Here is a 14,420-nt window from a genome sequence, read left to right on the forward strand (position 1 = left end):
CAACACAGAGCAGCTTCCTAGTTGTCAAAATTGTAGGAGTGTGAAGCTATATTCTGAGAATAATTTTCAAGGTAATGTGTTATCTTAACAAATCATGAGACATTTAATTGAATCAGGTGTAGCACGGGCAACAGATGCCATTCCACTCTCCCCAAAAGAGAGCAAGGAACAGGAGACACCAGTGTAATTCCACTGTTAGTTTTAGTTTCAACTTGTCCACAGTCACTGCACTGTCATGTCATCTGCACAACCAGGTGCCCTTTTCAATGAAACATCAATTAGAAACTGTCTTTATACTGAGATTTCTTCCAGCCCAGAAGACAAGGCTTTAGCCATAATTCTCACAATAGAAAACCATGACTTACACAGTACTGTACTGCCTGTTAGGAAGCTGTCAATACTAGCCTTCATACTGGCTAATTATATCTTGGGTTTGACATGTTAATTTGTAAACACATTAGACAAGCCAATAAAAGCTTTAATTTTCAAGTACAAGACCTATGAACAGCATAACCGAGTGTGTACCATTCGGTAATAATAATAGGAGGGTAAATTTTTCTCCAGGTTGAAGTACCCCCCCATCCTATAGCCAAATTTGCAAAAGGTACATTAACAACTACATCCAGGAGTAATTACTGTTAGTAATAGAAGGCCACTGCAGAAAATAGTACCACATGCAGAAGCACGAGAAGAATCAGTAACAATCACTTATTGTTACACAACTGCTTATGCAGTAAACGTACTAATGGTTTCTGACAGCTTTGAAACTTCAGCCAAGATGCACATAAGACATAACGAAGATAACTCCCTCCCTATGTCATTCATTTGTTTCTGTAGCCAGGCAAGAAAGGCATCAGGGTGACTTTTTGGCTGTATTTGACACCACCAGGACCAGGCATTCACATTCACTGTACTGATTACCTAGATCTTTTTCTTGTACTTATTTACACTCAGTTGTTAAATCACATCATCAGCTTTTCCGCTGGCCTCCCTTTCCTCCCTTCTCTTCAGCAGCCAATCCTTTCACCTGCTCAGCAGGTAAACCCAGCAAGGGGAAGCGAGGGGGGCAGAAGGCAGGAAAGGTTACAATGGAGCCTTTCAGGACAGCTGAAATAAGAAACTGGAGTGCCCACAATGTGCCCTCCTTCTCTAAAGGGCCTTTGTCTCTTTGAGGAAAGGTGGAAGCTTTCGTTTTCATTTTCCTCAGACCACAGATCCGTCAGACTCAGTAAAAGCAAGCCTGATGTCAGCAGTATTAACCAACAGAACTGCTATATGTCAGTCATATTTACTGCAGGAAAAATGCGGCCAAACTTAACATTTGTTCCCAGCCCACACTAAAGCTGTGCAGCTGAAATTCAGTGCTGCCTTCCTTCTTTCATTTCGCTCCGCTTCTCCTCTCAGATTGTTTTATGACAAAGCACAGACAAACCCAACCACAGGCAATACAAACGCTGTACCTTTCCTAATATGTCTTTTGAAGGAACAATGAAGCCTGTATGTGTTAAATCTACTTTGCATAGACACTAATTCAGATTTAAGGCAAGCTATCCATCACACTCATCAGCAAAGGGTTAGGAAGACTGAAAAGAGGGGAAAAAACACAAAGCCATAAATTAAATGCAACGTTCCCAGTTTGGTAACATTCAGCTGTAAGACAGGCTGGTTCACCTGTGTGTTACCCATCATCTAGTCTGACAATGCCAGCCTGAACATGTCTGTTCTGCAGGGCTTGGACTGAGCCAAAGGCATCCAAATACTACTTCCAAAAGCAGGATAAACTTAAAGAAGTAGACTGCCAAGTCCACATACCTTATCCTTCATTCTATCCACTGAGCTAAAAACAGATTCTTGCAACAGGTACACACAAGTATGGGAAGTTCTTACTCATACAGAGAAACAGATATGCAAAGCTAAGTGACTAGCAGAATTTAGGAAGGTGTGTTCTGAATCAAACATGAGTTTGAGGACAGTTTGAAGAGTTAGTCCAGTGGTCAATCAGTCCTTTAAAATTATCTGTATCACCTCTTACCTGGAACAGAAATGCAAGAGGGAAACAGTAAAAAGATTACAATCTATTTATACTTGAGGGAGTAAACAAACCAACAAAATCTATCACCACCAAATAAAAAGACTTTTAATTGATGTCCACTACTAGGCCAGCATGGCCAAATACATTCCACTACATTAACACTAAACTTTGTGGCATCATGCATTCATATTCAACTTCAAGGTAAACAATAAAATGAGGGCAAGAATCCCTAGCACTTTCAAGGTACAGACTTTCCATTTAGTCACTACCAGCATCACACACTGAAGAGGTGCAAATATGCCATTCAATTTCTCTGATCAGCAACTTTACAGTCCCACAAATTATTTCCCAAACAGGTTCTTAACCAGAAGTGTTTCAAAGACCTCAAATAAGTGTTTAAAAACTTGCTTACCAGCACTAATATGCTTGCTTTACTTCACATATTAGACAAGGACAGTCTTGGCACAAAAAGTACTATGTTTCTTGGCTCCTTGAAGCCACAGCCTTCAACAGGTCAAAATTAAGGCCTGACTATTCCAGATCTCAGTCTACCTAGCTGCGAGTAGATGTTTATTCTATCTGTCAAAGGGCAGAAGCTTTCAAATGATCCACTCTGTCTGGAAATAAGACACACAAGTCTCAGGGGAAAAAAACCCCAAACTTTATGCAATAGAAAAGTATAATGTAAAGATTCTGGTATAATGTTCATCCCCTTTCTGATTCTTGTTAGAAAAGAACAAGTTACTGTAGCTTAAAAGTGCAAATGCATTTTGCAAGGCCTTTAATTACCAAGACGTTAATGAAAGTAAACCATTAGGAAGTGTCCAAAGTAGTCGCCTCCCTAGAAACAAGATGCAATTATTTACCTTCAGGACTGAATCAAATGGGAGTCACAAATCCTGATGCCAACTTCTAATACATTTGGAAGTTTCCCTCTGCTGCAAAAGCTAGTTCTTTCAACCCTGTTTTGCATCACCCAAATTAGTCTGTCTCTGGCAAGTAAAGTTCAGCCAAACATTCTTATGAGAGAAAGACATATTCAAGAAAGAGACACCCCTGAAATAGCAAAGGTTTTTCCAAGGTATATACAATTTTATACACTTACAAGTAATTCTGACCCATCCTTGGGATGTCTTTTCTGAGCTGACATTGCATTCAGCTAAATGCTAGCAACTCAATCCTGGTCTTCATTTACTGTACTTTTTACGGCATCTGCAGTAGCATTTTCTTATGGTAGCAAACAGAAAATAAGTCTGAAGCACTCGAGCTCCTTTTGTCTCCCCAGTGGGAGGGAGGTACGCATGGAAATGGTGTGGTTTAGTAGTAAATTACATTAAATCATTCATCTCAAATATCCAAAGTTCCACTTAAGTATACATCTACACCAGAATTTTCATGAATCAAGCAATTTATTTCTTAGGCTGACTTCATTTATCCATTATACATTTCAGCAAAATTCCATTTAAACCTTGGAAATACAAAACCTACAAATACATTTGTGATACCCAATGAAGGTGGAAGTAGCCATTAGCCTAGCAATGAATTACTACTAGGCATTTGCAAAGATGAAAGCACTACGATCCTGGCCACAGCTCAAAAGAAAAATGCCCAGAGTGTTGGATAGATAGCACAGCCATTGCCATTTCCTCCACAGAGGGAAGGAAAAAATAGATACAGACTAAGATAATAGCAAACTCATTATTAATGGCCATTGTGCTGCCTAGGTACTACCACATTTCTACCACAGACCTTTAAATCAACATTTAAAAACAGAGGTATACTTATAAACCCAAAGGATAATCACAAAGAACTCTGGCTTCAGCTGCATCACAAACTGTGGCTTACACGTATCTTTAGAAAAATGTTTACTTTTACAGTAGCACTGCAAAGACTACCTATAACATAAGTAGTCACAGCACATAGCAGGACAAGCTACAGAACACTCAGAGTATATAAAAGCTGCTGTGAAGATCTCTTCTTTCAGCAAGTGCCACTCAGCAGCATGACAATATCCTTTTTCTTAAAAATGAAAGCCAGAATTGAAAACATGCTCGTGAGCTTAAAGAAAACTAGTCAGGCACCATCAGGGAAAAAACGACAGAATTAAAAAAAAAAAAAAAAGAAAAAAAGAACAAACCACATCTCCTAAATTTAACTTTTCCACCCACACTCATGTAGTTTTTCCATCCCTTTACACTGTGCAGTGGGTCAGGATAGATTTGCCTTGCACACATATGCCTTGGGAGTTTGAGGAAAGCACTGTACCTTGTTAAACTGGAAAAGGTCACGTTTAAGCCTCTCTCTCACTGGATCATGTCCGGGTCTTAAGAACCTTCTCATCTTCCTTGCCGTAGTTATCTTGGCAACAAAAATCCTAATAATAAAAAAGAAAAAGCCATATAAATGAAAGCAGCCTGAGAAGCAAGCATAGGTTATTTATTTTGGTTTAGCAGGTAACACAAAGCAGCCAGAGCAGAATGAGACAATGTCACTATCGAATAACCAAAACCTGATACCACCACAAAGCACCATCTCTGGTGCTGGACTTACACAATACCATTTTCACATTGCTAAAGCAAAGCAGTACAGATAAGCCAAGATGATTTTAGAAGAGTTTTTATACTTGGCCATTTTGTGATCACTGCAGTTGACCTTATCCAATGAAAAGGCAAGCAAAACAGCAGTGCTTGCACAAACATTTAGGCAAACCCAATCTAAAGGCTAACTCCCAGCCTCACAGACATTATTGACTAGTATCAGTTTTCACCCCAGGTAACCCTCCAGCTACTGAACTAAAAAAAGAGAAAAGAATCACATTTTCAGCTTGCTCCATGGGTACGACAGAAAGGGCGCTGTGCTGCCTGCAGGGTAGCTGCATTAATTATTAACTTGCCTTTGTAAAATATCAAGCTTAACTCCCCGCTCAAGGTGGGGGTAGGGGAAAGAAATCTTGCACCTGCAGTTCAACATGCAGCTAGAAGCGCAACACTTCCAGTATCTCTCACTGCCGTGTCTCTCACAGCACCAGGAAGATTCAAGCAGGACAAATTAGACCTGACTTGCAACCTAGAAATCACACTGGGGATACCAGGCTACAGCCTTGTATTCTGTACAGCTCAAGAGATTCTTTGTCACATCCCCCCTCTGCAGAGGTGCTAAGTGACTGCCAGCTCAAGACCATAGGTTTGAACTGCATCCTGACAACCTATCTTGGCATAAGTGCTCCTGCCTGCCCTGGCCATCTTTCACAAGTGGCAGTTTCCATGTACATACAGCTCAGCAGTTCATGAAGCAGCTACTGGACGCTGCAGTCAGTATTTAATTTTAATTCGTTGGACAGGAAATTATAGCAATTTACCAGCTCCTCTGTACACAACACACATGCACGGTGGGGGCCAGAACTTGAGGTGCAATGAGGAACCAGTATAGATATTTTATAGTAAGCCATCATCAGATGAGGTCCATACACACATACAACAAGGTGGGGAGCAGGGGGAGAGAAGGCTAGTGTTGCAAGGGGAACAGAGGGACCAGAAATGCCAAAGGGATTGTCAAGTGAATGGAGGGCTTTGGGCCTCTGTTCAAACTGTGGGGCTGGAGGGCAACAGAAGAGAGCTTTCACAACCTGTCTGTATAGATGGGAGTAGCAGAGCTGGCAAACAAGGTGGCTATCTGTGTGCTCCTGCCAATAACGATGGTCTTTGGTTAATGACTTAAATCAGCCAGCCGTTCCTGAAGAACTTGGATTGTTTTTCAAATGGTTTCCAGCAAGACCTTAGCAGCTGTGAAGGATCAAAAAAAAAGAAATGGTATCATAAACAGGATGCTCCGCAGTCATATTTTGAGAAGTCCCTTTAAAAACTCCCTAAGCTTGAACTTGTATGTCTTTGTTGCATTACTCCTCTTTTACCTTTTCTGCTCACATTCCGCAGCCACCTACGTATACAATACCGTCTGGAGCTCACTAAGAGGACTGCAATGCAGTCCTGGTTCAGGGGACCAGGAGATCACATCAGCACCAAGAGTCTGAGCCAATCTCCATCTAGAATCATCAGAACCTCCACTCACCATGGAGAAAACTGACTCTGAGCCGGCAGCTACCAGCACCTGTGTTCATCAACCATGCCATCAGCACATGCAGGCATGAAGAATAAGCACAGAAACACATACAGCAGGATACCCCCCCCAAAAAAAAAAAAAAAGAGAGGAAGAATGTTAAGTGTAGCTTACTTGGAAAATGTATCCTTCTACAATGATTTAGGTACCTCAGCTGAAATTTCAAAAATTTTATCATCATAAGTCTTTCACCAGACATTCCTGAGAGGAAGAGCAACATATTTACACACAACTATATTTACTCTGTTAGAAAAAGTTACAGAACAGTGACAAGCTGCTGTGCTATGCAGGGAGAGCACATCACACCCATGTATAACACACATTTTGCCATTTTGCCCTTAGCCAGACAAGGAAAGGAAAGTGCCAAACAGACGCACCCTTTCCCACTGTCAATCAATATCCTAGACCTGTTAAACTAGGCAAACCCACAGAGAAACTCTACTCATTATCCTCCCCTAGAAAAAGAGACATCCTCAGCTGTGACAGCAAACTCTCGAGCAAAGTAAGGAGAATAGTGGGCTTGATTTGAGAGAGACACAACTTTATATTTAACACCGTTTGAACGTTTTATCCTGAAATATTAATTGCATCTAGAAACATGCTGTTTTAACCTGCTTATGCAAGAGATCTAGCATTCACACTCCAGCCCACAACAACTTGCTCAACTGGCTAAGGAGCATAGTAGTTCAGAATCAAGCAGTAACTCACTTGAAGAAACATCACCTTGGCAAGCTGATGTGTCCATTACAATCAGAGAAGACATTCTACATCATTGATGTGTACAAGGGTTTCATGCCTGACCAAAGAATTCCTGAGTGTCACAGTAGAATCATAGAATCTTTTAGGTTGGAAAAGACCTTTGAGATCATCAAGTCTCACCGTTAACTCCGGCCTGCCAAGGCCGCCACTAAACCATGTCCCCATATCCATAAGCACCACATCTACACATTTTTTAAATACTTCCAGGGATGGTGATCCCACCACCTCCCTTGACAGCCTGTTCCAATGCTTGGCCACCCTTTCCATGAAGAAATTTTTGCTCATAACCAATGTCAACCTCCCCTGGCATAACTTGAGGTCATTTCCTCTTATCCTGTTATATGGGAGTAGACTGACCTCCACCTGCCTACAGCCTCTTTTCAGGTAGTTGTAAAGAGCAGTAAGATCCCCCTGAGTCTCCTCTTCTCCAGACCATACAATCTCAGTTCCCTCAGCCACTCCTCCTAAGACTTGCACTCCAGACCCTTCACCAGCTTTGCTGCTCGTCTCTGGACATGCCCCAGCCCCTCTCCATCCCTCTTGAAGTGAGCAGCCCAGAACTGAACACAGGATTTGAGGTGCAGCCTCACCATTGCCGAGTACAGGGGAACAATCACTTCCCTTGTCCTGCTGGCTGCACTGTCTCGGATACAAGCCAGGATGCTATTGGCCTTCTTGACCACCTGGGCACTGGCCACTGCTGGCTTATGTTCAGCTGGTTGTCAACCAGCACCTCCAAGTCCTTTTCCACCAGTCAGCTTTCCAGCCACTCTTCCCCAAGCCTACAACGTTGCACGGGGTTACTGTGAGCCAGATGCAGGACCCGGCACTTCTCCTTGTTGAACCTCATACAACTGGCCTTGGCCCATCAGTTCACCCTGTCCAGACCTCTCTGTAGAGCCTTCCTACCCTCAAGCAGATCAACACTCCCCTCCAACTTGGTGTCATCCGCAAACTTACTGAGGGTGCACTCAATCCCCTTGTCCAGATTGTCAATAAAGATACTAAACAGGGCTGGCCCCAATACCGAGCCCTGGAGAACACCACTTGTGACTGGCTGCCAGCTGGATTTAACTCCATTTACTACTACTCTTTAGGGTCGGCCATCCAGTCAGCAAAATTTTAACCCAGCATAGAAAACACTCATCCAAGCTGTGTGCAGCCATTTTCTCCAGAAGAATGCTGTGGGGAAAGGAAAATGCTGTATGGGAGGAGATGAGAGGAAACGCAGTTTTGAGCAAAGGCAAAGAAGAAACAGCAAAGAGAATGACATCCATTGTAGCACAGGTTGCCCAAGCGGTATTATTGTTACAAGTTTACCAAGCTCTTGTCAATAAGAAGAATTTTCTTTTTAGTACAATAAGCAAGTGCCTTTTCCAATTCTAGAAAAAACAAACATTCCACAATCTGTATAATCTTATCTTCCAGATGCACATTTACATACTAGCAGACCAGTTTCTCTCCCACACACCTTCAGTGTCTTACATAAAACTCCAGTCCTGTGTGCTCTGCAGTTATCTGCCAGTCAGCATTTACAACCATATGGTAACAGTTGTGGCTACCAGTAGCCAGTGAGGAATTCTTCAATAGCCTCTGAAGCCATGCCAGGTCTGCATGTATCTAATGTTCTTATTTTCCAGGGAAACAATTCTTCAGGGTTTCAAAGATGAGCCTTTTACCAGAAACTATGTGCAAATTTTCTTCTTCCAAGATGCACTGAGGTCAGCTGTTTATAGGCAACAGCAGCCCAAGGCAGTCAACCCCAATTTTGCTCATATTCAGTACACAGACACCTGACAGCAAAGCTCAGAGTGCTCTGTACATTGAGCTCCAGCCACTTCATTAGCTGAATGCTTAGCTAAATATGATGAGGTACCCTTTCCCACCTCATTTCATTAGATCCAGCCACAAAACAAAAGCTCTTCACTATTCATATAGGAAGGCAATGAAAGCATGAGTTGCAAGATGATCCTGTTTCCAGTCAGAGACTAAGGAGCAGTTAACATCGAAACCAGATTTCATTCCGGCTGCTCAGCTCCGTTCATTTTAGATGTTGAGATTTATGGCAAGTATACATGCCATGCTCATGACAGACCCATATTCAATAGAGGATCAAATGCGTCTTCCTAGGAGGAGCATTATTTGTTCTTCACTGCTGTGTGTTAGCAATCCCATCAGAGATCTGCGTTTTGCTTTGTCTTCATTGGTTTTGCATGCGGCACTGTGTCTTTGATGCCCATGCACAGCTTGCTGAGACACTGAATTTTCACTTATGCCCTCCCATGATAATGGAATTTCCAGCCAGAAGTATAAGAGAACCAATGTCGTGAGTCCCAATCACACAAGTTAATCCAGTCTTACAAGATGAGGAAGCCCAGGTCAGAATTTTTTTACTATGTAGACAGTATTAAGTGTGGATATGGTCCCAAGTTAACCCCACAACAAAAACATAGCCATAATGAGTTTATTTCACTCATATAGGAGAATTGCAAGTACGGTACCATCTGTGTGCTTCTTAGCCAAACTTTACTCAACTTGAACAGGTTTTCAATGGGGTAAGGTGCAACAGCTTTCTTTTCAAAATGCCATCAAGTATCTCAAGAATCTTAAATCTTACCTTGTTTTAGGTCTCCTTTTCATTCCTTCCTCATCACCTGTTCCTGCTTGCAGGTCCTTAAAGAGAGAACTTCTACCTATGCATCTGATAATACTTTATCAACTCTGCTAAAATAAAAGAGGCCTTATCAACAAGCTTTGTTTGAACTACAAGCTGTTAGTGCTCCTATAACAAACAGTTACCACCATGGCCTTCTCTGAACTAGGTTTCCTCCCGCACCCAGAAGTTTGCCTGGTTCCTGTTACCAACAAAGTCAGCAGCAACAGAACAGAGGCCAGACCAATTGCACAGGAAAAAGCCATTTCTTAGCACTAACAATCTCACAACAACAAACACATTCAAAGCATCACTTAAATACTAGCCTTACCAAGTTAATCGATTATAGGACCCATCAGACTCTGACACGACTCACTGTGAAATTACAAGTTTAAGAACCCCTTTATCTTGAAATCGATGAAACAACCCCTAGCTATTCTTCAACTGGGCTGTCACTGTAAAGTTCATCTCCACAATCATGCTTGGCTATAACACACTATCAAGACAGATACTCAAGAAAGTACAAGCCAAGCAGAAGAGCTAGAGTAAGGGAAGGAATAGTTGCAGTATGTGGAAAGCTTGGAAGTATAAGATACCATCTTTTCCTGGGATAAGGCTTCACTGGGAAGATGTTCTAACAACATTAATCTCATAGTTTAATGAGACCATGCAGACGCCTCCCTTAAACAACTGCTGTAACAGGAGAGTGTTCAGATGCACCTTGCATACAGTAGTCAGGCGCTAGCAGAGAGGTAAACCAAAAGATCCTCCTGTAAAAAAAATTCATTTTGGTGAACCTGGAGAGACAGACTGAAAAGACTGTGTCAATACTACGTGCAGGTGATCACCCTCCCAAAACACAGAAAATATTAAATAAAAGACCAGAGGTAGATTCCCCAAGAACTCATGGACACTAACTGAGAACCAATCATATAAATCAGACAAGTTCATGTACTTTCACAGCTTTGTACTTGGAGTTACCAGGAATCGCCCACTTGCAATGAATTTACTGCTTGTGCAAACCTTGTGTGTCATTATGACTCCTATTGTGTTCTCCTTGTCATGGGAGCATGACAACATGAAGTTTCAAAACGCTCCAGCAGAACAAAGTCTCTGCACTGAACAACATTATTGCACATGATGCAAAACTTTGTGTGCTTCTGCTAAGCAGTATGATTCAAGTGGAAGAGTGGCTCGTAACTTTGGAACAGCATTTTACACCAAACATAGTGTGTCAATGGAGTAAACCATGAAAGCATTTGTTTCTTAAAGCAACAAAGCGGTCTAATTATAAGAAGTTTTTGGATGAGAATTGGAGTTTCCATCGAATTTCTGCACAGAAATCAAACTTTCAGCTACCACCGCTCCCCTCTGATAAACTATTTTAAAGAAAGATCAGGCTGCAAGCAGTTATTACATACTATTATTGCCATGGATTAACTGCATTACATTATATATGCTTAATACCTCTTAGTCTTTGACATCTCTCAACCCTGTATGGCAGCCAAGAAAAAAACCACACCTCTTATAAGCAATTCACAGTGATAATCACACCTTTGTACCAAAAAGCCACCAGAAGATACAGGACTCTCTACTAGTTTAACTCCTCTAATAATTTTCTTCAGTCAGTAGTTATAGCAGACGTAATTTGTTCAAAAGCAAAGTCAAGACATTCCTCAGCACCATCCTATAAAATGTTTGAGAATTCTTCTCCCTTTTCAATACCATAAACTAAATGGAGCCCCTCCAGTGGCTACAAGCAGCACTGAGCAGGCCTAGGGACAACCTGGTACTTGCACAGATCGTCCTTGTCCCCTCCGTGGGCCAGGTTGTCTTTACAAGAACGTGCCAGGATGCACGGAGCAGCCTTGGGATGTACCACCACTTTGCATTCCGCTTGCTAGAAGCACCAGCTTCCCTGAATCAAAGCTAAAATCACCTGGCAGCTGCTTTGGGCATACAGCTTCACCTGGGACTTGGCAAAGCAAGATATTCCAGTTGACTGAAGTGCTCTCAGCTGACTACAAAGAGCAGCGTTCCCCACCAAGTAACACGTTACAACGGACAACTTTTATTACCTCAGCGAGGCTGTCCTCCTGTCTTGTCATTATCCACACATGACTGCAAAGCTTTGTGCCACCACACTGCTGAAATGCAGACCCAGAAGTCTACTTCAACCGCTCTATGCACAAAATTTTCTCCAACGCCAAGGTTAAGCATCACCTCCAGCAGAGAAGTCAGTAACTAGCTCGTTCCCCTGCCCCTACTGCCGGCAACTCGAGACAAAGGCTAAACAACTTGTTTCACCTTCTCGTTTCACCTGCCCACTGTCTGTTAGAAATAACACATTCCCCCAACCACCAAGCTCTTACAACTCTCGTGAGGAAAAATCCGACAGTAACACGATATATTTGATATGGGCAGGGATTTGAAGGGGAAGAAGAAAAAAAAAATGCGAACAGAGCGTCCCAAAGGAGATATTGCAATACTTACTAATCGCATCTGCTTGGAGCCAGTCGCAGCAGATGGAGACCTGCAAGGCTCGGCGGCAGGCAGGCACATCTGCCCCGGCAGGACGAGCCAGCAGCAGGGCGAGGGGCCGCGACTGCGGACACGGGCCGCTCCTCGCAGCCCCCACGGGGCCCCGCGCCCCGGCCCCGCTCGCGCCCAGGGCTCAACCAGGAAGTTACGGAGCAAACGGCCACAGCCGCGACCTCTGCAAAATCCCAGGATGTAAAGCTGCCGTGCGCGACCCCTCAGCTACGCGCTCCGGCCACAGCAAACACAGCGCATCAAACTTGATAAGCAAAAAACCCCGAAGAAAAGCACCCACCCCAAAAATACCCCCGAACAAACGCCCCCCTCAACGCCACTGCCCAAAGTTTTGTGGACGAGCCACAGCCAGGGTGCGCGGGGGCACGGGGGCTCCAGGTGCCGGCAGCCGGGCTCGCCGGAGCAAGGCGGCGCGGAGGGCCCGGGCACCCGGCGAAGCGGACCCCCGGGGCAGGGGCAGCGCCGAGCACCTGCCAGCCCCGCCGGAGGGACCCCGGGAGCAAGCCCACGGGGCGCCGCGAAGCCCAGGAGGGGCGGGGGCCGCCCTAGCCCGCCGTGGCGAGCCCTACCGGGGCCGCGCTGGCCGGACCCCCTGCGAGGACCCCCCTCCGCGGAGCCCGTCCCGCCAGGCCGGCCCCGGTCCCGCACCCCGGGCCGATTCCCAGCGAGCCGCGCTCACCTGCGGGGCCTGGAGCCGGGCCGCCCCGGCCTCGCTCCGCTCCGCGCCCGCTCCCCTCTCGCCTGCGCGGCGGCGGCCTCCCTCCCTGGGCACCTCCGGGAGGGGTGCGGCGGGGCGGGGCCTCCGTACAACCCGCCCCCAGCGGGGCAGGGCCCAGCGGATGTAACCGCCCTCCTGAGGCGGGCCCTCGCGGGCAAGTGCAGGGGAACCGCGGCCGCCCCGCCCTTTCAGCCGCCGCCTCATAAATAATTCAGCAGCCCGCTCGCTCGCAGCCAATCAGAGAGCGGCCACCGCCATGCGGGCGGCCGTGCTCGGGGAGACCCGAGCACCGGCGGAGGGGGTCCGGGCAAGCAGGCTCCCAGCCCGTGCCAGGCCCCCGGCTCTGTTCCTCCGCCAGCCCCGGGGAACCAGCGCCAAGCCGAGGGAAGATGCCAACCTGTCGTCGCAACAAATAAAGAGACAGAAAGACTTCACAGAAAGTTGAAGCCTTAGTTAGAAAGTCACGCAACTGCTGCTCTCTCACTACACAGCTTGGCTACAAGACAGCGGCAACAGCACCTGGGCAAGGAATCTGTAGTTACGTAGAGTGCAATGGCAGTCCAACATCTGCCAACCTCTCTGCATCCGTGCAAAAGCTTGAAATTAACTCTGACAAGGGGCCAGTAACAGCAAACATTTCAGCCAAGCTTCCAAAAAGTGATGTTTTTCAATTAAAACATTCATTTCTGTCATCTTCTTGCAACATCCAGCTGCTCCCCATTGTGGGCCAAGATGAAGCAGTGGTATCAGTCTGCATCACTATCCCATCCTGGTAAAGGCACCATCAAATGTTGTGGTGCTGAGCAAGGCAGCCACAGTTTCTCAATCCTCCCTGCAGTGGTTATTAAATTGTAATTGTTTTGTGCTGAATCAGGGAGTCTCTACCCCAGCGAAACTCACTGGGTGGCTCTTGTGGCTTACTGTTCATCGATACAATTCCACCTTGGCATAAGCAGATGAGACTGATTGAAATCAACAGGAGTTTGACCTAATTCCAGGACAAACATGAGCCCTGTGGGTCAGACTGGAGCTCTTCTGGCTGTGCCTGTTCTTAGAAACTCTTCCCGCTGCCTTTAATCTGTAGAAGTCTGGGAGAACATTGAGGTCACAGACTGGCACTGCCAACCCCAGCATTTGAAGAGGACTATCAGAGCAAAGGCACTACTTGAAGGAGGGAGGAAAGGGAGGCCACTGGGGAGGAACTGTCAGACCCTCACCTCAGGATAGCCCTGCTGGCTTCCAGCATTTGATAACAGGGGTGTGTGCAAGAAACAGGACCAGGCCCAGAGCTTGCAGCAGATCCCTGCTACCTTGGGCTATGGTACCTCTGATCACACAGGAGGAAGATGGCAAGGTGTCATGTGCCAACTGGAACTGCATGCAGACATAGGAACTTCCTCCAGGCTCCAAGTCACACTGCCCTCCCAGGGAATGTGGCAGTGTGGATCCCAACACAGACAGGCGTAGGAGCAGGGTTATGCAGCCACAGGTTGTATGGCCATGGGCAGACATTCCCCAGCTGGTGCTACTGGCGTCCTAGTAGGCTCCCCAGAGTGTCTCCCTCTGCATAACTTACTAACGTTTCTGGG

At 45.4% G+C, this 14,420-nt stretch overlaps 1 protein-coding gene across 9 annotated transcripts in view; it reads right to left on the reverse strand.

The window, feature by feature from the left end:
- The window catches only part of LLGL2 (LLGL scribble cell polarity complex component 2), a 37,556-nt gene that overhangs the window by 21,825 nt on the left and 1,311 nt on the right, over positions 1–14,420 (reverse strand). Inside the window, exons 1-2 of one of the 9 annotated variants that reach the window (XM_055724613.1) lie at positions 12,793–12,910; positions 4,298–4,406 (exon numbers count right to left, since the gene is read on the reverse strand). In XM_055724613.1, coding sequence (XP_055580588.1) covers positions 4,298–4,372 — 75 coding nt within the window. In that variant the 5' untranslated portion in view covers positions 4,373–4,406; positions 12,793–12,910. Of the gene's footprint in view, positions 1–4,297; positions 4,407–4,582; positions 4,608–4,655; positions 4,719–4,847; positions 4,870–5,657; positions 5,681–12,053; positions 12,201–12,792; positions 12,911–14,420 lie in introns of those variants that run through there. The other 8 variants (XM_027816794.2, XM_055724631.1, XM_027816792.2 and 5 more) reach the window with 8 other exon arrangements.

This window comes from Falco cherrug, chromosome 1, assembly GCF_023634085.1.
Source record: "Falco cherrug isolate bFalChe1 chromosome 1, bFalChe1.pri, whole genome shotgun sequence".
In the NCBI taxonomy this organism is placed as follows: Eukaryota; Metazoa; Chordata; class Aves; order Falconiformes; family Falconidae; genus Falco; species Falco cherrug.